The sequence below is a fragment of the Notolabrus celidotus genome, chromosome 8 (genome assembly GCF_009762535.1).
Source record: "Notolabrus celidotus isolate fNotCel1 chromosome 8, fNotCel1.pri, whole genome shotgun sequence".
Classification (NCBI taxonomy): Eukaryota; Metazoa; Chordata; class Actinopteri; order Labriformes; family Labridae; genus Notolabrus; species Notolabrus celidotus.
The window spans coordinates 18,176,992-18,203,993 of record NC_048279.1 but is presented as its reverse complement, the minus strand read 5'-3'; the positions used below and the strand labels follow the sequence as shown (position 1 = coordinate 18,203,993).

Genomic DNA, 27,002 nt, shown 5'->3' with positions numbered 1-27,002 from the left:
ATGTCAGTGCAAGCTTCTCTCAACGCAGTGCGGCTTTAAGAGGACCGGGGCTCTTAAATCTGCGCTTGGCTCCTCCTTCCGCCATGATGTCAGTTGGAGGGAGAGCGAGAGGGAGAGAGGTGGGCAGTATTGAGGAACTGAGTTCATACAATACTACTGAGACATCTACAGCTTAGCAGACAGATACGCTGAACCGCCTATCCCGGCTCCTGTAAGTGATGCTGCACTGAGGCACACTTTGATCCAGCTCCATTGAGGGGGGGGAGGGCGAGATGCGCTCTCTGCATCCCACCTTTAAGAGTTTTTGGGGGGAGCTTGTATACCCTCGCATCAGTCAAAACAAGTGCTGATAAAATAAATTAGGTTTAAGCTTTCAGTTTTTCACCAGAAGTCATTTTTTGCGCTTGGATTGAAGTTTACGCACGGGTCAAGACGCCTTTAACGCACATGTGCAGATTCGGTGCCAGCGATACCAAAGCTGGGAAAATAAAGTAGGATTTCTGAGGCAAACGTAGGCTAGGGATACAAAGTTAATGTAAAACAAGCTTGGATCAGTGCGTATCTCCGCCCGTGGGATTGCGAGCCCAAGACATCCGAAGAGGAATTACAGCGTGCTTTTCGAACTAACTTGATCGCTGTGCGTGATATTTTGTCTCTTCACATGAGGACCACAGTCTTTTTAGCGCATGGATAAGTTTTTTTTGGTAGAGGATAACATTTTTTTCTACTTGCACTGAATTTTGCTGCCGCTTCTCATGAGGATCCTTTCTCCCCCTTTCCCCCTACTTCAGTTTAATTCGTGGCACTTCTTTTTTCGCAAATCAGTGATGTCTCTACGCGACGGCACACGCGGTTGATTTTTCACCATATTCGAGCGTAAAAGGTAAGATATGCTCTTTACCATCACTTTACTGTTAGGATTATAATGTGTCACACTTTCCTGCTCTGTTAATATGTATAATGTTACTTGACTGTCTCCTTGGGCGCATACAAAAACGCTGGAGAGCACCCAGTAGCCTAATTTATGTGGTCTATAAAAAATCTAATTGACGTCCAAAAACCGGCGAGGACCTGTGCTATATTTACCGAGATTAACATAAGCTTGGCGAGAATTTCGTGATAGTCTCCGAGGCACTTGGCTAAATCATGGTGTTGCAATAGTGGGTCATTTTGATTCCGTGCGTTTTCCTAGAGCTGCTCCAAAAAAATATAACAGGCGTCCCCACGCATGCACCTGATGTAAATAGGAATTATCCACGGACATGGTGCGTTGTCGAAACTGTAAGCCGAGTTGTCGCATTATGAATATGAACCGCGCGGTTGGTCACGACTCCAAGCGTTATTAAATCTTGCTTAACACTGATCGTTGGATAGATAGGCCTACTTTCCAAGAGCAAGAGCACCCAACTGCAGGGACTTGGTCGGTGCAGGTTTCCCAGCAGCTTGGCCGCTGAAGCTCGGTGCGTGGGTGCGCTGTAACAGCGCGCTTCTGGTCAAGCGGTTCAGCTGTCACAGACCATAACCTGAGGGGCTGTCTGTCTGTTCACGCTCAGACTCCAAGGAAAAATAAGGAAATATATAAAAGCTTACCACCAGGAGTACTTTAGTAGTCCCCGCTGGCCGGGAGATTAGCCGCCACAGTTGGTTGTTTGGCTTCCTAATATGTTATACCTGCTCTAAATGCAAGGTATTATTATTGCGACCGTTATAACTCCCACGAGGCTTCCACAACTCAATATTTGCAGGATAATTAAATCAAACGGTAATGTGAAGCTTCCCAAGGTTAGCAGCTTATTTTGGCTGCAGGCTGAAGCATTTACCTGAAAAGAAGAAGCAGGGAGTCACTGAAAGCAGGCTCGAATGTGCGAGATATGTTAAAACACGTTCACATAAGCATATCAAAATCCACCAGTTGTTTAAAAGTAATATGATCATGGTCTGCCATATTTTGACCAACTGCACGTGTTAAAGACAGATCTTAAGGTATAGAAAATTAGCCAGATAAATTCATCTGAACATTTAGTGATCCCTTTATATTGAAACTCCATTCCTTCTTCTGATTTTAGAGTAACAAACATATTCAGAGAGAAACTATGCCCCAGTATGTAAAGTTGTTGCCCTTGTTTGCTGTATGCTTAGTTTTGCTTTAGTTTTAGTCTCAAAGTGTCTAACTTAAGAGCCACACTTCCAAACTCACTGAAAATGTCTCATTCAGGGTCACATATACTTTATATAAATATGTAGTCCTTCACAAGTCTGTCCATCATTAAAGGCTAGTCTTAGTTGAAGATCTTCATCTCCAAAGCTGCCTGTTATTCACTATTCAGTACTGCAGTGGTAGACTGGTGCTTTTCTCCTCCAACATGCAAGATGATATATATAAAATATGACAACCTTCTTTGAATTTCCCTTTTTTAAAATCAGTTATTTCAAGGAGATAATTTTTCACTTGGATTTTGGCTCTTTGAAATATATTCTTCTTTTGTATTTTGACATTGTGTTCCAGAGTTATTAATTATGAAAATATTTTTTATTTTATTTAAATATAGCTTTTATTTATGTATCAAAATGTCTGCAGACTACAGTTTAAATTCCTTTGACTTTGTTTGATTAATTGCAGTATCGCTTGCAGTTCATTTAACTGTCCACAATTTAAGAATTTGTCACATCTTCATTAGAATAATGGATTCTAAAGTCAAAGTTAAAGATGATGTAATGCTACACCTCAAAGATGACGCTTATATTTAGCAGTAGGGTTGCATTTTCATGTATAGACTGCCCTCTTGAGGTACATGATTACAGCGTTGTAAATTAGTTCAACTTATCGCTATTTCAATGGGGTAAGAAAAACTGCCCAACGACAAGCGCTACAACTCTTCATAAGTTGACCAAAGAATTAACAACTGATTAAAATGTGAGAAGCAGCACTTCTACATTCAATGCATACTTTGTGATAGAGAAACATTGGTCAAAAATGTATTTACTTTTGATTCTTGGTATCAATAAGAGTTTGTGCAACATGAAAATCCAGGTTATTTGAACTTGTACACACCTTTTGTCGATATTACTTCTATTTTTAACACAGTCAAAGAGGCCATTTATGTTGAACAACATTTTCTTGCACTTTCTGACTCTCCAGTGTAACTTAAGTAATAAAGTCGTTGTTGAAGTTTCCCCAGAGAAAACAACTCTTATTCCTCCGCCTTGTAAAGAGAATTGTTCGGGCTGTGTGGACGGAAAAAGAACTGACTGATCTTGACAGAAACCTGGTCTGTCAGGCTGTCAGCGATCCTGAAAGCTGATAAAAAAGAAAAAGTCCAAGACAATCAAAAGTATTATTCCTACCAATGCCCTCTTTTGAAAATCTCTGTTGGATCCACAGACAATATTGATAGATGCAACAGCAGTGTTTTGACAGTTAAATGACTCCCTGTGTCTAGGGTCCCAGCCTCAGTCTAACTACACAGAAAGTTTCCCGTTGATGGTATCTTTAGGGGTGAAGGTAAGGGGTGACAGCGGCTGTATGTCTCCCCTCTCACTGCTATCCTCAGCCGATTCAAAGACCGGGAAGGCCTGTCCATCACATAGCTGTGTAAAGTGATCCAGGGCCAGCCTGCTCCTCTTCACTCTGTCTCCCAAGAGGCAGGCTTAAGTTTGCCTACTGGATCCAACCTGCTGTCTGGGGCTCAAAATAGCATTTCAGGAGACTAGTGAAATGTAAGCAAAGGAGACACTCTGACTGACACCTAGGATTTCTCTTTCCCTCCCTCGTACTTTTTTTTCCCCCTGCAGCACAATCACTTCTCTCACCTAGCCTGTCCCTCATGGACAGGTTTTTAAAGGGTTGTGACAAGTGAAAGCCATACAAATGTTAGAAAATGGCAGATATAAGACAGTGACCAATGTTGAATTAAAATAAATAAGATGAGTTAACAGCTTTGTGTAAAATGCAAACATCTGCGTCTTGCCTTTACAATATCAAAAGTTAATTTGAGCATTTTAGCTCCCTGTTTGAGAGGAACAGCTTTGTATATCTACCTACTATACATCTGTTTTGTATTCTTCTGTCATATAAAGGTAAACTTTGATTTCACAACATGACATCAGCCTCGCCAAGTGTCCCTTTTGTTATTACAATTGTTCTCCACATATACTCTGATTCAAAAACCGAGTCCATCCCTTTATCTTGAAGAACATCATTGTCACTTACAAGGAAGAGGGAATCTAGATCAGGCTTTGATCTTTTCCTGTTTTTTACACTTCAGCGAATCACATCCCATTTAAGGATGTAATTTAAACTTCATTATGCATTGTGCGAGCTCAGCCTTAGACTGTCGCATCATCCCAGTTAAGCAGTCGCTGTTCACTCTCAGAAAGATGCACACTTCAAAGTAAAGTGTGTCACAGTGACTAACAGCATATATCTCATCATATAGCCTGTGCTGTGTCTAAAATGAATAACCCTCACTCTGATCAATGTCAGACATGCTTCTTTTTGTTCCCACTGTTCATTAATGAGTCTCATGTGACTGCTGTATGAAATGTGTGAAAAGAAATCTGTCTTCACAGGCTGCATGAATGCCTTGCAATTGTTGCTGATTCAAAACCTGCTTAATTAAATTCTTATTTTTAATCAATTCCCCTTTGTCAGTAGGCCAGGAGCTTCAATGGCTATGAACGCTGTTGCATTGCCAATTTAGAAGACCCCTGTAGTGCAGTTTAGGTACTCATACCTTTTTCTATTGTTTGACTCATGTAAATGGACGGTTGGAAATTTCATAAAGCAGGAAATATTACAGTTCCTAGAGAGCTATTTAAGGTCCCTTGTTACTGCAGGTATGTAGCACAAGCTGTATGTGCTCCCCTTGATGGCTCTCAGACACTTTCGCCATACATCGAAGAAAATTGTTGTTCAATTTCAAGGCAGCTGCCAAATGAATATGAACCGGTGTCTCGAGGAAAATCGTATGAGGTTGATAAACACTCACAGGGCTGGTGGACCTAAACACACAAGGGGATATGAGCGATGAAATTATATTAGTCGTTAAGTATATTGTGCTGGAATACACATGGGGGACTGGTATTATAATGAGAAGTAAATATAGCTGTGTGTTGGTGGCTTTGGCTTGAGAGTACATCATTGCACACCCAAAGACCAGTGATGGGGGTCTGTTGTGTTACCGATAATATCTTCTGAATACAAACATGCTTTAATAATAACATCTTAAGAAGGCCATTTAAATCTGTGCGGCTAAGCCTTGGAGACACCAGCAATGAAAATATGCAAGATAGGCGAGAATGCATTAATAGCAGTATAAGTTAAAATGTCAGCCAGCAAACCACATGAATTAGCTCCCCTTATAACTGACTATATAACCCACTAATTAGCGGGTAGAAAGCAGTCAATATTTAATGCTAGCATATACTGGCAGGGAGGGCATTGCAGAATATGACTCCTTCATCATCTTCCAATGACCTACTTGGGTTTTGGCAATTGAGGTTATCGCCCTTTGGCGAGACCTTGCACATTTAAAACAGTGAACGATTTTGTAGAACAACAGCATCAAAGACAGTGGCACTAAACACTGAGTGATATTAATGAATAATGTTAACTGATGGTGAACCCATCTGCTCTGCATTTTCTGTGAAGACGTTTCATCAAAGCGTCTTTCAGGACAAATAGTTAAGTGCACGCTGTTTAAATTTGGTGTTGAAGAAAACACATTCATCAGGGTGTAATGAAGTTATGATTAAATTTCACTAATTTGACTGATGGCTGCTCCTGCAATAAATTATTTCACATTGTTGTCTCTTTCCACAGCAGTTAAGCTGAGCAGTTCTCTTATCGTGCTGTGTATGTTTACACACATGGGCTTTCATGAAATATTTGCAAGCTCAATTGTTTACATTCAGAGCAAATGAGGTTGTCCATTAATAGCTGCTGTCAAGCGGTACTACTGCAAGTGTGAGTGTGTGTGTGTGTGTGTGTGTGTGTTTGTGTGCTCATGCATGGAAGCACCAGTGCTTAAGGCTCAATTCTGCTGCCTCCAAATCAGCTGAACTCTGTTAGTGAGGTGTAGTTTATGAAGTCACTGCTGCACATTATTGACTCAGATATGAATTAATTTTTCTTTTTGAGCACAGCAGTCTGTGGACAAGGTTTCAAAGCAAAATATTTTATCTCAACAACAAACTCAACTGCTTTCATACTTCTAAATAAAAATACGAGATTGCTCATTGCGGTGATGAAATGGATTGATGGAATACATGAACTACTAACCTTTACGTGTCCGCTTGCTCAATGGATGTCATCAAAGGTTAATTGTGTAAAACCACTGTTAAATTGCTCTCAGAGACATGGGGGGGATATGGACTCAGAACTAGTTAGGATGAATAGGTCAGGTTGAATACTTTCTGTGGGAGAAAATAGAGCTAATTACAGCAGGAGTTGAATACCATATAATTCCTTGCACTGACAATGTCTCTTCTGTCTTTCTCTTTTTTCCCTCTGTTGTGGCTCTCTGGTGGCAGATTTGCTGCTGTAGAAGTGAAGCTACCATCCACCCTTGAGTATGGACTTAGCAGGTCAGGCTCATGTGCTGGTGGCCTTGCTTGCCTGTGTGGTTCTACTATGCCAGGCACAGGAGAGGGACTACACGGTGAAGGAGGAGCAGCCAGAGAACGTCCGCATTGGGAACCTGCGCAGGGACCTGGACCTCAACCTAGACCCTAACATCAGACTATCCTCGCCGCTGCAGTTCAAGCCTGTGTACAAGACAGGCGACGTGCCTTTGGTGAGGGTTGAGGCCAGCACAGGGGAGATCTTTACCACCAATCACAGAATCGACCGGGAGAAGCTGTGCTCGGGGGTCTTTGCTGAGAAGCGCTGCTACTATGAGATCGAGGTGGCGGTTCTGCCTGATGAGATCTTCCGATTGGTCAAGATCCGTTTCCTGATCGAGGATGTAAATGACAACGCACCCCTTTTCCAGTCCACTGTTATAAACATCTCCATCCCGGAGAACACAGCCATCAACACTCGATACCCGGTGCCCTCAGCGTTTGACCCTGATGTAGGGATCAATGGGATACAACATTATGAGCTGGTCAAGGTGAGACTCTCTGCTCTTCCATTTCTCTCAGACTGAAAATGAAAAATGAAGACATGTTGTGTTGTTTTCTTATGGTTGCCTTGGTTTTCTTAGTATTGATACAAGTTTTATCAGGGGAGCATTTTTGTTTTCAGTTTATTTGTAGTATTGGTGTAAATGAAACTGCAACAGGAAGATTATTCACAATCATTTTGAAATGTGTCAATTGTTAAAACCACATGGCTTAAGCTGCAGTTGAAAGTAAAAGTTGAAACTGACATCCAAAAATAAGGCAAATGTGACTTTTCCTTAAATAACAAATCTTTTGATTTGAGGCGGATCCCCTGAGGTCAGCACATGCTACCCCTGACTCTGGTCTATCCTTGTATTATTTGTTTGTCTGCTGCCTTTCAGCTGTAATTGGATAAATAATTATTAAGAACATCTGATGATTTTACTGTTTGTCCACGATGTCATGTCTGAACTAAAAGCTATCTTGTTCAGACTGATTTTGTTCAATGATAAATTACTGAAAGATATTGCAAGCGAAAGATAGCAGCCTCAGGCCTCAGGATACTGGAAGTCTTCAAGTAAACAAATATGCTTTATAGACTAAAACAAATGTGATTAAGTAAACTAAATAGGATCAGAACAATGACACATGATAAACTAAAGGCCACTACAGCAATTTATATCTTTAAATATATTTTTAAAAACACACACGAAACACCCAAATGCGAGCTGAATATCAGGCTACACAGAAATTATTGATGAAAATCCTACACACTGCTTCGTTTGCAGCCAGCCTACTTTCTACATCAGGTCGGACTGGTTGCTATTTTTTTTTTATCTTTAAGTCCTTATGATATTTTTCTTTCCTAGATTGTACAATCCATATGGTAATAATTATTATATATTATGAGTCTGCATGATAGCAATTCTTCTAAACCTACTGTATTATATGATATTATATTATATATAAGGCAGTGGTGCTGTAGCATATATTGAAAATATGACCTATTTTTTTTCATACAGTGGAATATGCCGCGAAGCATACAATGTTTTATACCAGCCATTAATGTGCTCATATGCTTTATTTCATTATGAGAGAGGGTTGTAAAGAATAGGAGGGTTTCTGTGCTGCATTATGTGAGAATGCACTATAGAAAATGCACACACAGCATATAATGCATGTTCAATTTCAAGCAACAGGTTACATGTGCTGAACATGGTAGATTTAAGCAAGTGAGAATGAGTGCACTATATTATGTTAATAGGTGTCTCATGCAGACATAGGGAAAGCTTTTCTTCTTTGTTTAATTACGGCTTTATTAAACCTCAGTCCAATATTCTTCCCTTCCCCTAATGGAGCCAGCCCTAAATCTCGATATGTAGAATAATATCATGTATTCTTCATCTACAGACGATACAACACTGTGTGCTCTGTGGATAGATGAATATTGGAGATTACATGAGCTCTTACAAATAGACTGTAATTAAAGAGGGAGATGCAAGCACTCTGGAGAAAACCCTAAACATAATAAGTAAAGCGAGGTTCTGGATTTGAGAGCATGGAGCAAGACAGAAACGACAAGTCCATCACAGAGTCTCGAATGAAGTTCACAGTGGGTTGGAGTGAACAGAACCATGGCTGTCTGTGTCTGACTTGAATACCAATTTGCATTTTTAAAGAGTACCACTGCCAAGACCTCTCCAGCAAAGCATCCTGAATTGTTTATGTCTGAAATCATCAACCAAATGTCCTGCTCATTATGCTGATCATCTGCAATCATTTAATGTGCCCTTTCACAATATAAAACTCTCGCCTCAACTGTGGCTGCATTATCTTTTGCAGGAAATTCTTTTCAGAGCACTTCAGCTTTGTGTCTTTGATTTAGTTTTTGTCATTACATTCTCAATGTACCCCAGATTAATTTCCTTGTGTTCCAGGACGCTAATAAGTGAACGACAGGGAAAAGAGCATTGAGAGACAGAAACATTTTCAACCTTTTGGTGTCCTTTATTCCTAAAGACGAGTAAGAAGCAAAGGGTTTAGTGTGGAAAGAATGTGCAAGCATTTCCAAGAATAGCTCTTGGCCACTAAGCCACCCTTGGACTATCTTTGTTTAGTCCTGTGAGATTTGTCTCAGAAGCTCCCTCAGAATGATAGTTTGCCCAGTTTCCTTGTGTTGTGGAGTGCAGAGAGCTGAAATTGATACCATTGTGTGGCACAGTGTGACGTACTCAATGGTCCTACACTCCACATGTGGCACGCCTCAATTGTCAACATTCGAGACACATGAAAGGAATATGGTTACCTCTTTTTTTTTTTACTTGCAACTTCATCTTTTCTGAAAGCTAAGAGGAACAAGGGGTAATTACATCCTACACTGTGCTGTGGCACCGCACTTAATAGGTGGTAATCACACTCTGAGTGAAACTCTGCTGTCAGGGTAGGGTGGTAGTCTGTGATGTCACCAGAACTGTAGAGAAGGCGTCAAAAGAAATGGTCAAGGTCAGGGAAGGCAATCACATGCATGGATGAGGGAAGATCTCCCATTAAGGTAGATTCAATCCCTGGATGTATTCACAGAATAACTCAGAGGCTGACTCAGGCACAGCTCCTGTTAGGAACTTTCGGATAGTGTTGATTTTGGTGTTCCCTGTTGACAAAGCTGTATGTCTTATCTCTGTACTTAATTTTGTCCTGTACAGGTGCAAGTAGTGTTTTTCATCAAATAATTATATCCTTCTTTCTTTGACACTTGAATGCATCACTCATGCAGAATCTTACCTTAGAAAAATGGTTGTTTTTAAAGCAAGTAATCACTTCTCCTGACACCCATCCATTAAAACTGTATAGAGGTAATTAATCTTCATGCTAATGGTATTGTTTGCTTTTGTAGATTATAAAGAGGCATCAATTTTAATTTCAGTCTATTTCAAAACCAGATTAAAACTCCTCAGACGCTCTAACGAGAATCTGCTTATACTTCTGCGTGGGATTGCAGTTTAGCTTGGGATTTTGGCTCCATATTCCCACTAATCTTAGTGATGTATGATCCTGCAGCTTCACATACAGCACTCATCCAAGTTGTATTTATATCAGTATCTCCAGACATGTTGAAGGTGGGCATCAAATGCAAGTCATTTCATGTAGATCAATGTTCTGCTGCTAGCTATGCTGGGCCTCACTGAGAAACTGGATGATGAAGTGGGTGTCTGTATTTGGGTTGGGCAATCTAGAGGGCTCTTCGACTTAACCTTTTGCCACTTGGTTTAGTTTTTCCCGGGGTATTTTGCAATCCACTTTGTTGCTACAAGTCTATTTGAGATATACCTACAATTTTTTGAGGAGTTGGAGTGGTCCTTTAGCTGGTACTCCAAGTCTGAGCTTCAATCATTTCATTCCTTAACTGGCTCTTACTTTGCATTTGAAGATGCAAAATGGATTCAAGATCCAATCCCAAGTAGCAAGAAGATTGTGATTAATGCATTGCCTGCCGCCTATAAGCAGTGGATAGGACTTTTGGGCGGAGAGCTCACTGTCGAGCATTTCCAGTTTTCATTAGCATCCTATTTTGACACATTATCATTCTCTAAGGGATGACAAAAAGAGACAAACAATTCCAAGCTTCTTTTTTGTCTTAATTATATGCATGAGATCATGGCCAGGGGCAGAAGTGGATGAGGGATAGAGGGAAAGAATAAAGGAGGAATGAGAGATAGAGAAAGAGAGAGGGGGAGTTTCCATCAGCATTATAAAGAGGTGCTATAGCAAGTGATGAATAGCCCTCCCTGGTTGGCCCCATCCATGGGCATCACCGTGACTGGAGTCCTCCTGATATATTCACCGCCCAATCTCAGTCTCCCCCCTAGTTTTAATAAGGTCATCAAGTTGACTGAAAGATGCATCCATTGATAACTGAGGTGCTATCGCAGAACGGAGTTCAGAGTCATCCTTTTTTCTCATCATATGCCACCTCTGCTCCTGTCAGTGTCCCTCAATCATTTCATTTAAATTAGCCAACTCCTGATTAGATTGCGTGCAGCATACCTCCCACATTCACATTACACTGATCCCGGGCTTATCACTGCAGAGGCCGGCTGGTGTAATATGAAAAGAGTGGCAAGTAATCAAAGTTCAAGATGACATATACCTGCTCAGTATACATGTGGTGAAAGCATGAGGCATGCTACAATGTGCACACTTAGCTGTTTAGACAGCTTCGTCCTTCTCGCTCAGCCTCAGGGTTTCCAGTGAGTGATTCATGCTAGTATTTGGCCTTTTCTTAGCCTGCCCTAGATCTTATCACAATCCACCAGACTAATTTTGCATTCAGGAGGATGCACAGCCTGAGAGATAGCTCTCTTCAACTTATTGAAATGCGCTGAGTGCTGTCTTGTCAGTTGTAAAATTGTGCGAAACCAAGACAAAAGCATAGAGGAAATGCTGGCTCATAAATCATTGTGCAGCATTCCCTTTGACACATCCTAACTCAACATCCTACTACTAACATCAGGCTTTGCCAAATATCAGTTTGCAGATATTCAGCTACTGTGCCGAACCTGTGAACTATTCAAACAACTGAGGAGAGGGGAGCTTTATGTGGATTGAGTAGTGCTTAGCAATAGAGCTCCCAGAATGTTGTCTTGGACCTTTTCTTTATCACAGAAATAGTTCTGCAATGTACACAAAGATTCCACACAGTTCATCTATAAGACAGCATCTCTATATATTCACACATACTCTTTTATGCCTTGTCTGCTTATCCCTATATGACTTTAGCTTGCCAGAAGGATCACAAATAAGGTCTGAAAGATCATTGCTGCAGCGTTGGCTGCTTTAAGTAGTTCTGTCAATCACTGACATGTTGACGACATTCCCTCAGCAAGCAGTTTTTTCTCACAGTACACAATCATTTACATACTGCAGCTGCACGTTTTCTTGTGTCCGCTACAACACTGTTGGCACGAGGACGGTCTTAGATTCTACAATCTACCAAGGACTCTTGTTCTCAGAATTTGGTCGAAATGTTCCTTCCTTGAACGAGGGGAATGTATGTATCTTAATCTCATTTGATAGCTGTGCCTAGACAGAGTAATCTCTTCCAACATTATGTGCGGCATGAAGCTTATCTCTTTAAAGAGGATGCTTTTTCTTGTTTTACCATGAAACTGCTTCTGACTGAAAGAGCTTCAAAGGGCTTCTTTGTTTCATAATGTGCATGCAGCTCATTCATGGGCTTGATCTTCTCCTTATTTCCTCCCCCTACTCTTTTTCTCTCTCCTTTTTTGTCACTTGTCCCTCTCCCTCTTTCGTCCTCCCTTTCGTTCTTCTTTATTAAATTGAAAACATTTTTGGATCCATCCTATACCCCATCTGGAATTTTTAATATCAGTGTTAGTTTTTTGAGTAACAGGCAATTCCTCTCAACAACCACTGCCATGTCCTCTGGTGAGGGATTACTTATGTTTTTGTTTTCATTTTCCTTTGGCTTTACTTTTGCGTAGATTTAGCTCTTTTGTGCAAAAGGCCTTTCTAATATGCGTCATTTTTCACTCCCTTCTCTTAATCTATGGTGATCCACTCTGTTGTAGTGTATTGAAAATTGGAGCCTATTGCTGTATTTACTTTTCCAGCCTCTCTCTCCCATTATGATGTTAAAATATTGCAAGGCAGCCTGCTCTATCTTCTCAGTATTTTGTGCCAAGGTAGAATGAAGTGAAAACTCATTTTAGTGAAGGCAGAACAAATCTGACGAAAGGCTAAGGAGTTGAATGGATCCCTTCAATTTGCAGCAGCAAGGAGGGTCAGAGGGACACGATTACTTCAATCACTGGTCACAACCGTGAAGGGATTTATAGTCACATTTGCTTCATTTTTGGGACAAGCTTTGTGATGTGTATTTAAAAAAATAGCAACACTTAAAAGCAAGCCAATGCTTAGCAGAGCTGTTGATGCTGTTGATGAACCCTTACCCAAAAAGAATGATCAGAATATCAAAGACCCAGTTGCCTGGTTTTAAAAATGGGTTATTAATGAAGCAGAGTAAACTTCAACAACCTCTATGAATTCTTAAAAAGAAAACAAAAAGGGAAGACAGAATAGCAAGAATGCTTCACTGCTCTTACGTGATCTGCACCTTTTTTAATTATAACCCATGTGAAAATGTGATATTCATACCTAATTAGCATGTCAGTATGGTGTTGTTGAACCCAAGGCCATTATGTATCAAAAAAGCAAAAAGTGAAAAAAGTGGGAAAAAAGTACAAAATTATTGTCGTAAAATGTTGAATTTGGTATCCATGTCATAATATATATTTCATGTTAATGTTACTTGACTGAAAAATATAACTCAAAATGTTGTCTTGTCTTTACAGAGTGTCAGCGAGTTTGGCTTAGACATCATTGAAACTCCTGAAGGCGACAAGTGGCCACAACTCATTGTCCAGCAGAACCTTGATCGTGAGCAGAAGGACACCTTTGTGATGAAGATAAAGGTGGAGGATGGAGGCAACCCCCCAAAGTCCAGCACTGCCATTCTCCAAGTCACCATCTCCGACGTCAATGACAATCGTCCCATCTTCAAAGACAGTGAACTGGAGGTCACAGTACCAGAGAATGCTCCCATGGGGACGTCGGTTGCTCAGCTTCACGCCACAGACGCAGACCTGGGCTCCAACGCACAGATCCACTTCGCCTTCAGCAACCAGATCTCTGCCTCAACAAGACGTCACTTTGCCATTGATAGCTCTACAGGACTGATCACTGTGAAGCAGCAGCTGGACAGGGAAGTTACCCCTGTTCATAAACTCATTGTCCTGGCCAGTGATGGCAGCTCAACCCCCTCAAGAGCCACAGTGATTGTTAATGTAACAGATGTTAATGACAATGTTCCAACAATAGACACTCGCTACATTATCAACCTGGTTAATGGGACTGTTCTTCTGTCTGAGAATGCACCTCTCAACACCAAAATAGCTCTGATTACTGTTACTGACAAGGATGCAGATCTTTATGGTAAAGTGGCTTGCTACACTGACCATGATGTTCCTTTTCGGTTGAAGCCTGTCTTTAACGATCAGTTCTTACTAGAGACGGCTGCCCCCCTAGATTATGAGACAACTAGAGAATATGCAATTAAGATAGTGGCCTCGGATAGGGGGACGCCTCCTTTGAACACTTCAGCTATGGTTTTAATTAAAATCAAGGATGAGAACGACAATGCACCCATCTTTCCCCAGCCCGAAATCCAACTTTCCATACCAGAGAACAATGACCCCTCTACACAGTTAATAAAAATCAGTGCCACTGACGCAGACAGCGGACATAATGCTGAGATTATTTATACTCTTGGCCCTGATGCGCCTGATGGTTTTAACGTAGACAGGCGGTCAGGAATCCTTTCTGTTGGCAAACGACTGGACAGAGAGAAGCAGGAGAGGTACTCATTCACTGTCATAGCGAAGGACAATGGCTCCACATCCCTGCAGAGCAATGTCACTGTCAGGCTAATCGTCCAGGACCTTAATGACAACAGCCCAGCTTTCACACACCCCGAGTACAACTTCTATGTGCCTGAGAACCTGCCTCTCTACGGAACTGTGGGTCTAATCACAGTGACAGATGCAGACGCCGGAGATAATGCTGTTATAACCCTGTCCATTTTGAATGGTAAAGATAATTTCATCATCGACCCCCAAACTGGTGTGATCAAGCCCAACATAACCTTTGATAGGGAGCAGCAGAGCTCCTACACATTTATGGTCAAGGCAGTTGATGGGGGGCAACCTCCAAGCTCCTCCTACGCCAAGGTCACGATCAATGTGGTCGATGTGAATGACAATCGCCCTGTTTTTGTCATCCCATCCTCCAATTACTCATATGACCTGGTACGGACCACCACCACCCCAGGCGCTGTGGTCACCAGAGTGTTTGCTATTGACAATGACACAGGTATGAATGCTGAGCTGCAATACAGTATTATCAGCAGCATCATCATCACATCTAGGGTCTCCCCTCGAGGTCTCTTCGCCATCGACAAAACAACGGGTAACATTACACTGCAGGAAAAAATAGTAGGAGCTGATCAGGGGCTACATAGGCTGGTGGTCAAGGTCAAAGATCTAGGCCAGCCTGAGTCATTACAAGCCATTGCGCTTATTCACTTGTTTGTCAATGACACTGTGTCAAATGCTACCTTTATTCAAGAGCAGCTACGAAAAAGCATGGAGACACCTTTGGACCGTAACATAGGGGACAGTGAGGTAACACCTCAAGCCAATGGATATGTGATTGTTGTCATAGCTATCATAGCAGGGACCATGACTGTTATCTTGGTGATATTTGTGACTGCCTTGGTGCGTTGCCGTCAGACACCCCGACACAAAGTAGTACAAAAGGGCAAGCAGAGTGGGGAATGGGTGTCCCCAAACCAAGAGAGCCGTCAAATCAAAAAGAAGAAGAAGAGAAAGAAGCGATCCCCTAAGAGCCTCCTTCTGAACTTTGTGACCATAGATGAATCCAAGCCTGACGACCCTACCCATGAGCATGTAAATGGCACACTGGATCTCCCTGTGGAGTTAGAAGAGCAAACCATGGGGAAGTACAACTGGGCCACCACGCCTACCACCTTCAAACCCGACAGCCCAGATTTAGCCAAGCATTACAAGTCAGCCTCCCCTCAGCCTACATTTCAAATCAAACCGGAGACCCCAGTCGCCCCAAAGAAACACCACGTGATCCAGGAGCTCCCTTTGGACAACACGTTTGTGGTGGGCTGTGACTCACTCTCCAAATGCTCATCGACTAGCTCCGACCCGTACAGTGTCTCAGAGTGCAGCTGTCAGGGGGGATTCAAGACTGCGGGGCAAATCACCACCCGACAGGTAATTCATGACTTCCTTTTTAAACCCACCCACACTAGTCCCCATTCACACTCCCCTTGCTGTCCCATGGTAGGTGATTTGAAAGGGGGAGGGTGGCAGCATGGAGCCAGGGGATATTCCCACTCTGATCGTGACCATGTCTATATGAATGTCATTTGTACTTGAAAAACAAGTGTGCTCAAGACTTGCCACAAAAAGAAAGAACACTACATAATTTGTCGCAATTCAACAGCAAACCTTTCACATTACTAAATGTTTTAATTCATATATTCACCCACCACAGTTGCGTTAACTTCTTCAAAATTACATGTGCAGTATAGTTTCATATTCACAAGCCTGGGCAAGGCTCTCTAGAGATTAGTTTTGAGGTCAAGGGCAAATGATACTGTGTGCTAATATATTTGACTGACGTTTAAACAAGGTGAGCCAAAAATAAATAAATAAATGGAGCACTCAGAGTGGCAATTTGTCAGGCGTTCATTTAAACAAAGGTGGGGGGGGTATAGCAGAACAGAACAACAACAATAACAAAAAATGTCTTGACATTTTGGAAAAAAACTTAATAAATAATCCCGCTTTTTTGTGGGTTCTGTCCTCGAAAATCAAGTCTTGTCTTAACGGTACAAGTTAGACTTTGCGGGAGAGAGAGCCTCATTTGAATGCTGAGGTACAGCAAAGGGCTTATGATTCCAGAAGAGATATGTGCCAAATGCGAAGTGCCCCAATAAATAAAAGCTGGCAAGGGAAATAAATGTAAATCAGAGGTAAAGAGAGGTGGCCTTGCTCTGTGCTGACAGCCAGAGCTGAGCGCTATGGGGAAGACTGAGTACTGCTTTGGGTGGGGGGGAGGGGGTCACAGAGATCAAGGTGACGCAGTGCCTCGAGACCAATATACTTAAACACCAAGGGAGCAGTAGTCCATAAAAGAGCCTGCCCAGCTGGCATTGCATTTAGCCCATAAATGCTCTACTTTAATGACCCCAATTATTGTTATTAATGGCATATGTAGATACACATTCTTTACATTCTTTAAATTGGCTCACACTGGAGAGGATGCAATGACATCACAACAAAGGTTTGCTGCTGTGATAAAGTGTAGTTTGTTTTAGAAGGACCATTAAGAATGCTTGCATTGAATCCCACATATGCAAGAGCATGTGAGTGCTACAAGCAGCACAATGAAAACAATCAACGCTGACTAGTCTAGCGCACAAGGTTGCAATTTATTCAACGATGTGTGTATACATATTTTTCAGTCAGTGTCAAACGTCCATTTGAATTTGCTTGCTTTTTTCAAAGTTTCTTTTTTGTTCCCCTTTGTGTTATTCTTTTTTATTATTTTGAGGGTTGGGTTGTTGCTTGGTTGCACTGGCTTTCGTTTCTGTTCATGTTTTGATCATAATTATCACAACTGCCATTCATTCAATTCTGGGTCAATTTCATGATATTGCATCAATAATTGATTTTGTTTGATGAGGTGCTTGCTTTTGTTTGTGTCTAGCCTCATATCGCACACAGTTTTCAGATCTTTGGTTAATTTCTGCCTTCTTTTGCTCCCGGTATGCTCTTGTGTGACGGCAGGCATTAAAATTCCTCTTGGCATAGTTGTGGTAAATGACTGTTGATCCCGTGAAGTATTATGCTAAGTATAATTTATGGAGACACCCACACAGAGTTGATAGTCATTCCCTTCATCCACCTTCTATTCAAAACCCTGGTTAAAAGCTATGCTCTGCCATGGTACGTTATACATAAGCTTACAACATGCCCTTGGTACTAAAGATTTAATTCATAATGTGTTTATACAACACACTGATGACTTGTCAGGATGATTTCCCCTCTTACTACTAGTGAGTGCCATGAAATATGCAGAAATATTCAGACTGTGTTCTACTGTGCTGAATTATTATCTGTCATGAATTTCATACGTCAAGGATTTAAATTGATTTTCACTTATGTTGCTGATCAGAGCAGAGTATATTTGTCGGAATAATTTAAAATCAATGAATTTATGATTAGGAAACTTCCTCCCAAATCCTGGGGCCTTGTTTACACTGCATTTTTCTTAAGTGTTTTTATTCATTGGTTTAAAAAAAAAGGTCAGGTCTTCTGTATACCATTTTCATATTTTGGTGACACGACTCTCACAAATACCAGCAATTTGAATATTATTAAGAGAAACCCGTTCTCATTGGTTCTTCTCACTAACCATATCTTCAGTGATGTTAATACAGATAACACATCTTTTTTTTCTCCTGTCCCCTTGAGCAATTGAAAAGTGATGCCTCCCACTTTAGACATTAGATTTCCCACCAGTTTTAAGTGTGCTTATTTAAAGCCTGTGTCAAAGAAAAAAAGCAAGAGCTTTGCCTGATGAGAATCAGTGGCTGCAAAGGTTAATTAAATGCACTAAAGGGTTAATCACTCGTAATACAGTATGATTAAAATCACCGTAATTAGGTTTCGAATAAGGCTGATAAGAAAGAGGAAAAAAAGACAGCTTTCCTTTAAGATTATCACTGATGCCACGTATTATCCTTAGGTGAGTCCCATTCTCAGAATCTAAAGCGATGTGTCAATAGATGACCAGCTTTACTGTTTGTTGAAGCGCCATTATAAGTTCATCTCTGCCTGATTTTATCTTTGTTCCGCTTTAAAGACAATCTTTTTTCAAAGACCAAAGAAGAACACTTAAAAAAGCCGCCCCTTCCAAAAAAAGAAAAGAAAAGGGCGGTTGGTGCTTTCATCTGAGGAGGCAAAAAAGAGAATATTTTAGCACTCTAGCATTTCAAGAGATCATTTCAAGTGTTGCTGTTAAAACAAAAGCTGCATTTTGTCGGTCAATGCCAGCTATTCTGTCTCCCTTGAGCGTTAAAACCTAATACCACAAGTCCAAAAGCAAAGATCACAGCCAGGTTCTCGTGTTTTCCTTTTTGTTCATCAAAGTGACAGATGGTGCTTTAGTGCCTTTACAGTGATCTCTCATAGCCCCACACCCTCCCACACACCTAAAGCAGCTGAAAATAAAGCAAAGACAAAAGCCTGCCGATGGAATAACAATCGGGAGGGCACGCAGGAGGAGATGATTATGGTTTAAGGTCATTGAAATGTTTTCAGGGACTTTCGAGATGTAGCTGATCGAGAGTAAAGCTTGTAAAAATACTTCAGAGACTGCAGATTTGTGCCACCATATGGCATCATTATACAGCGCGAGCCATATTTGCAAATGAAAACCTCCTCCCTCTCCCTCCCTTGTCTTCTCAGTTTTTACGCATCTCATCATTTTCTTTTAACCCCTACCCTGGGATATTAGAGGTCAATCTGCCTCCAGTGATGAGGAGCTCTGGTGAGAGTATGTGCTGTAGCGGAGGCAGATCAAATAAGTACCACCCTGCTTGAGTGATCTCAGACATCATCATGAATATGCAGGGAATGAAAAAAGGCTAATACTTTCTTTTGTTTGGCCCATAATTCTTGGGCTGTGGATCATAGAGGGTCACCGCTAAATAACAGTAACCTCATATGAGTCAGTCCAGGAAAAAACTGCTGTTGAGGTTGGATTTTTGCACAAGCATGCTTTACAGTTTGATTAAACACCCCTTAGAGCACAAGTGTTGTTTTAATGCCTTATTCATAATGCAATTTATGGTATTATCTTTAAAAAATGGTAATATTATAAATGCATTGAATAACAAGGGCAGCAGTAAACTCCACTTTTGCATATCATCATGTATTTGTGTGGGTGAAGGTAAAGGCTCTTTCCTCTAGCCACCCATGGTCTGATGACAAAGTGCTGGTGCTGACTCATGGTGGGTGCATAGCAAAGAGAAGAGGCTATTATTTTAAAAGGCTAACTAGGCATGTTAATCAACTCTGACACCAGAATAACATTTTAGAGGCTGATCATGTCTTTGTGTTGTTTTATTTGATCATTTTTAGTTTGTGTGCTTTGATTTGTTTTTTATTTATTTGTTTGTTGAGTCATTGCATCTGTGATCAATGTGCCTTGCAAATGTAAGCACTATCAGGTCAGATTCTTTCTGATTCAGAAATCTACTGAGGAATGGCATAATGTCATATTCTGTACATATCAGAGGACCTACTGGCAAGGGTCCGAAAGAAAGAGTGGGCCTAAATTGATCCAAATGGCTTTTTGAGGGGAAATGAAGAGTGTTGCACTAGTGTGGTGGGAGACAAAAAGACAAATTGGGAGTGATAATTGGATAAGATTGCATGCTCTGATAAGTACAGGAAAAAAATGCACAAGCTTGTGACACTTGTAGCATTCTTCAAGGAAACCTGACAAGATAATGACTTGATTGCCAGCCGTGCCTTGAAGAATGCTTTTTTTTTATCCTCTCTTCAGAGATTTTTTTCATTCAGTGTTCGGTGTAGCCTCACACTGATAAGGCTATACAGCTCAGGCTGCTCAGAGCTCAATGATATTGTAACTACAATCTCCCTATATCTGTCTGTCTCTCTATATTTCAGGAGACGGCACTGAAACCACCACACTATGGCACACTCTGTGGCACAGGTACAGCTCGCTCCCACAGGATTAAAATCAATCTCTAGCTCCCACTACCTAAAGAGAGAGAAACAGAGAGAAAAGAGAAAAGAGAGAGGGCAGAGGGAGAAAAGAAGGAAGGCGAGAACTGAAGAGGTGAAACAAGTACTTTACTGTCTCTACAGCCTCAAAACCCCACCTCTTCATACAATCGAGAGAAAAGATGAACTTGAAGGAGGAGAGAGAAAAAAAAAGTCAGAAAAAGAGACGCTTCATGTTGCCTGCCTGAATCTTGACAAAGCTCCTCCTGTGAATCTGTTGGAAGTTTGAAATGCTTTATTGAGTCCTATGCTATTACTTACCTGTGTCAGTGAGGATGATACTGTAAGCCCTGAACCCCTCTCAAAAAATGTCCCACTCTAGCACCCACTCTGTAAAATAGGTGTCAAATACAGTCAGTAGATCTGTAAAGTATGTTTATATGTATGTATGTATATCTATCACAGAGTTGATGGTGTTTATATTTATTGATTCCATTTATTTTCCTTGTTTTTAAAACTGCCTGGTGGCCATTTTATTTTCTTACTTTCTGATTTTTTTGTATTATTTCACTCTTTGGGCTTGCTCATGGAACAAATGACTTTTTATGTATTTATGCTGCAACGCCTACAACGTGTAGGCGTACATTACTGAGCCCATATCACAGTGAACCTTTTTCTGTCAACTTTTTCGCCTATCCCTGTCCCACTTTTGAGGCCACTGATTGCATTGCTAGTTAAGAATGTGGCTTATGTCACAGAAATCTGCATGGCCCCACAATTTCGACCACATTTGTAGTGCTTTTACAACCGTGCTACTGATCACCGTGCTGTTATTACACTGGGGGAGATGGTGGGACAAGTTTAATACTTTGAGCTAAGCCACAATCACAGGGGACTAACTGCTGGGGTTATAATCAAAAGCTGTTTATGTAGGGCAGATTTGAAGAGCGCTAAGCCTAACCTTTTGTATGTTGCTTTCAATTCAGAAGTGATTTAACCTGTGAGATCCACATTAAAATGACTCCAGATGGTAAAAGAAAAAATAATAATCCTCAGGCAGTCTTTAATACAAGTTGGCTTAGGGCAAAATGACTTGATTTTTTTGCACTTATTTACACTGACAAAATAAATTTTGTGATAAGACGAACATTCAACTCAACCCAAAATTAAAAGGTAATCCAGGCTTCAGTTCAAAACAGCAATAAGATAACATTTGACAGAAAATCCACTATGGTGCACTTAAGTTCTACTTAAGCAGTTTTATTTTCAAAGCATCACTTTACTTTTACTTTTTCTACACCTATAGTTTCATTATGGTACAGTATGTCCTGACTAGAATACTTTCTGCAGTATACACCAGTATCTGGCTTGATGGGTTAGCAGCATTGTTGTTCAATAGTCCTGTTAATTGGTAAGCTAAAGACTGCTTTGATAGGTAAGGCCTTAAAGGCACCCACAGTACATACATGTAACCACAGAATTAGAGCCATTAAAACGGACATAGCCTGTTTATCCAATTGGAAATGTACAGATGGACTGGACCAGAGGCTGTTTCCCATCTTGGACTATATATAGTTTAATGAAATTACTGCACGGACCAGAAAGCCTTTTTGAATTCGTTCCAGTCTTGTCAAAGTTCTGCAGACTTTGTCCATTTTAAAGCTTTTAATTTTATGTGTGTGAGGCAGGCTGTTATTATTGAGGAGGTATATTCATGTAATTATGGTATCAAATGTATTCACTACTGCGTAGGAGCCACAGTATGAAATATACATAGCATCCTAGCACTGTGTAATAATTAGATTTTGCCTGATCTTTGGGGAAAAGAGAAAAAAACTACTCGTACATGGGGAGAGCTTTTGTCCATGTAAGGGAGACAGACAACCTCACTTTTATTCAATGTGAAGTACAATATGCACCTTACATGATCTTTGTAACTGACTTTGATTTGCCAGTGTGGAGAAAATTGTAAATGTTTTGTTTATGTATGTGTGCGCTTCTGAAATTTATTAAAGTCTTTTGCATTGTATTGCATATTTTGACGACTCTTCTTATTCATTGTTTTAAACATCCTATGCTATATATCTTTATAGATTTCTGCACACTGTACTGTTTCTGCTATGTTAGAAAAGTACAACTTAAATAAGGCAAAAAACAATGTTGCAGAATGATCATTTGTTTTCCTCATATAAAATTACCCAGTGGCTTACGGTACATGTCAAACAGGCTGTGCCCTGCAGGAGTATGGTGGCTGTGTTGGTTTGGACACCATTAATTGGCTAATTTCAGTCCTGGAAGAACCGTCCATACCCGATTTCTTCTACATTCTGCAACAATGCTGCTTTTAATAAGAAAAACAGACCTAGAAATGGTTAAGACATACATCGCTCATTACAGATAAAAAGTTATGGAAATTTGGTGGAAGCTCATCCTTTGAAGTGTGCAGACAGAAAACAGCGGAACATAGGCTTTTTTTGGAACAACACATCTTCTTCTCTTTTTTTCCCTTTCTTCTCTTTGTGTGAGGTTGTTTTACTTCAGTGAGAGCTGATAATGATGATTTGATAATGATAACCCTGCTATTATGATGTACAGTAGTGCACAAACACAGGATTTTACACATCTGAGGGGAAGATTGATGCTTGAGGGTACAATAAGCACAGCTCTAACACTGTGTTACGGAGTGTTTATGCGGATTTGATCCAAAAATATAGACTTGAAAGGCATAAAACAAAGCCAGAGCGGAGACAACAGAAAATGTTTAATTGCTTATCAAAGTTATTTCATATTTTAAAACTGAGAAAGAGCTAATCAGATCCCTCGGGGGAAGCGTCCTTGGTGGTTTGAGATGGTGATGCACGCTCAAGTAGACTATTCTCATATAGAGAGTGCATAAATGTCAGCTTTCTATTAATAGATGACTGCAAACCTGCTAAATGCTATATCCTCACTTAAAAAAAAACACAGAGCTTGGCTGGATCACAAGGTAGTTGTTGCTCTTTGAGCTACATAAATTATGATTTGATTTTTTTCTTGTTATGCATAATTAGCTAATGAAGTGTTTTCAAATGAGCCATAAATAAATAAAATAAACTTGCCAGCAAAGCTACAGCTTTAATGAGTCTCTACATTTGTGCACAAAGATAGAGTAGGCGATAAATGGATTTTTGTTAGGCTTCAGAGTGCAAAGTCAAGGGTGAGAAAGAAGGAAAGGAAAAAAGATTTAGAGGAAGCGTGAGTTTGTGGTCTGGTTTATAATAGAAAATGTCTTTGGTTTGTATTTGGCAGATATTTTTTTGTTGCTCCTGTGTTCACACAGAGTCGTGCAGTTGTTACAACTCTCAGCATGCGCTTGTGATTTTGGTCAGCTCACATTTGGTGCATTCCCGATGGTTTTTATCATCTATAAAATGTCTTTTAAAGGTTGTCCCTTGGTTATATTACAGTGTGTCACTGAGGGAAGTGTTCCCAGAGTCTCTTTGCTGACATATTGATTCATGATTTATAAGGCTGGAGTGTTCAATTTCATCTTACAGGATAGGAAGCTAGTTAGAAGTAGTAAGTTTGATTACATTTAATACAATGATGTGTCTGCAGATGGACAAAAGCAGAGCCCCCCCCCCCCCCCCCCCCCCCCCCCCCCCCCCACACACACACACACACACACACACACACATACAGGAGCTTACACAGACTTGCATGAGGCAGTTCTTTGTGCTGTGCTGCTGAGACAATCCATATGGCATTCATTAATTGTATTATTTACTCTGTTTTTCAATTTCTTTTTTTCACCATGTACAAAATGGCTTGCAGGCTTCTTCAGTAGAGCTTGTCTTATGCAGCAGTTTCCTGTGATATTAAACCTTCATAAGCACTGCAGTTATGCAGGACACATGCTTGTGATCATTTATTGAAAAGAAGCTTTAGACTTACTCAAATACCACAAAGTTACCATTCTTACCATTCCAAGTGTGCATGGGCTGTGCTTGTGACTTTCTAAAACCTTGAGTTTTCAATCAGTGCAATCAGTACCTTGTATCAATTATTTCTCATTCAATGAGACTTGACTCTCCCTCTGATAGATGTAACATTAAACTGGAACATATTTGTTATTCATGTGGATATCATTGCAAAGTAGCTATCAAGATGGAAAAAGGCTGTTTTTCCTTTCATGTTACATTGATTTTACAAGTCAGTCACATTCTCTGCTGAGTCCCCAGTCATCCGCTGCAGACAGTATAGAATGTCAATTGTAGATAACAGACTTTTCAGAATAAGAGTCTGCTGCAGTGGCTCTCTAAGCTGACTTTTTGAAAAGTAACGTGCATTGAGCAGTCTGAGCAGGATGCTGGTTCTTTCGTGGTGATATGTCGGTGATTCTACGTGTTCCCAGTCTTTTTGCAACTTCTCACATTGTGTGATGACTCTTGATTCCCCTCATTCTTCATAAAAATACCACAAATGTAAGTTGAAGTGGTGATATCAGACACATTTAGATTACATAAACATGGATTGGGAATTTGGGGGCTTTGTTATTCTGATACAAACATGCCTTTTATTTAAATGTCCAAATAAAAACATCATGAATGTTTTAAATTAATCATTTAATGTCGAGGGTGTCCATAGGGAGGTGTAGGTCAATTAGCCGAGCAGCGAGCATGTTCAGTGTATGATGTGAGTCTGTCCTGAAGCAAAAACTGACTGTCTAAGCAGAGGCTATTTATGCATGTGTTGTGCAGTGGTGCAGGAAACAAGGCGATGCTGTCTTTCTCTTGCACTCCACTCAAGGCAACACTCCACACAATTGCTGCCAAATCTCTGCCAAACTGAATAATTCAATCATCCCCCATAGCTGCGGTGGTCGAGCTACCTTTGTGTGTGCAACAATCAAATCAGTGTGGAAGCCCGCCGAGTGGTTCTTTCTGAGACACTGAGTAGCTCTACAGCCCGGAGATTGTTTTCATTGAAAACAATTCTGTTGATTAAACGAGGTGTGACTGTGGAGCGGGGATCTGAGGAACATCGATTGCTTGTACAATTGTTTGTTCCTTGTTAAAAGTGTGATCTAAAACAGTAGTTGTTGCTGATAGTGTGCATGGAGTGTATGGTTTGCTGCTGCCTGAAAGATAGTTAGCGTGTCTCTGTCTTCCCCCAAATTTCGAAAGGGGGAGAAGTCTATTCTTTTTGTTTGCGCAGCACTTAATAATAGCTTCACTTTTTACTGCCATGCAAATGTTTGAGAGATGTAGTTGCCGGCGCTTTGGTGTGGCTTTGTCAGTGCTTGATTGTTTTGTTTGATATGTAACTCCAGTTGTTACAGTAGGGATAAGTGAGCTTTAGAAGCGTTCTCTCTAAGACACTCGCCCTCAGCATTTCCCCGAATCCTCCTCTCTTTGACGTAATCACATTGTTCCGACATTAGTTTCGCCCATGTAGATTTAACACTAATCCTCCCCGGAAACTTAAAAAAAAACAGTTAAGAAAAAGCTAAATGTATTTATCATGTCAGCTTTCAGGTCACTGTTGATGTATCAGCATTCTGTGGCCATCTGCAGCGAGGCTGCAGCCACATTGAGGATGTTTGCATTCAAATTTGTCCCTCGTTTTATCCTTTTTGAAGCATACAGTGTAAAAACCTGTCCAGCAATCCATCATGCCGGTGGGGCTAATAAATGCAGTTTTCAAATCTAGCCACGTTCCCACTGTGGGTCATTGTTCAACACTTTGTGACGCTGTCAGTGTTAAGCAAACTAGAGGCTTTTCTAAACTAAGTGAGTTCAGTTTCCAACATTAAAAAACATGAAAAAAATGAACACACACAGGGCTCTACTTGATATTTCTGTGACAGTATGTTAACCTTGCTATCCGAAAAACAGCCATTCCTGAAAATGTTTTATTCCTAGAAAACTGACTGGTGTTAAATACAGCGTCATGCCAGGATGCAGTGGTTGTATGTATGTGAACCGTCCCAAAGGCAACAACTTAAGACATTGTCCGAGGAAGGCCATGTCTGTGTGCTCCTTAATCCTGGTAATCCCTGTACAGAATTCTTGATTTGCTTTTGTAAAAGAGATTATAGGACGATAAGATGCTCGTTCGCCTCCTTAGAATAGCTGATAATCTGGTTTGAACAGAGGACTCAGGGGGTATTTAGCCTGCCTTAACATTTGCCCAAGCAGATGGCACTGACGGGGGAAGGTGCAACCTTAGCCTCTGCACCCCCTCCTTCCCTGCATGGTCCACTTTGGAGGAAAAAAAAAAAGAACAGTGGGATGATAATCAATGTTGTTTATTTTGCTGCTTGACTCTTTAAGTACTTTCAGCCAGATTATAGGCTTTTGCAGAGGATAATCGAGAAACCGCAGACAATTGCCTTTTTCCACCCTGACAATATCCCCCTACGAATGCGTAAAGAAGGCGATTTTAAGTAGATGCCGACTCTTAATTCCTGATTAAGTCCTTTTGCAAACC

The 27,002-nt window shown here is 40.7% G+C and overlaps 1 protein-coding gene across 1 annotated transcript; it reads left to right on the top strand.

The window, feature by feature from the left end:
* On the top strand, positions 1-22,566 carry LOC117816783 (protocadherin-11 X-linked-like). The gene is made up of 4 exons (XM_034689108.1): positions 1-883; positions 6,532-7,112; positions 13,476-15,983; positions 20,475-22,566. The coding sequence occupies exons 2-4, from the start codon at positions 6,573-6,575 to the stop codon at positions 20,556-20,558; spliced, it is 3,132 nt and encodes a 1,043-aa protein (XP_034544999.1). The 5' UTR covers positions 1-883; positions 6,532-6,572; the 3' UTR covers positions 20,559-22,566.
* The last annotated feature ends 4,436 nt before the right edge of the window (positions 22,567-27,002 follow it).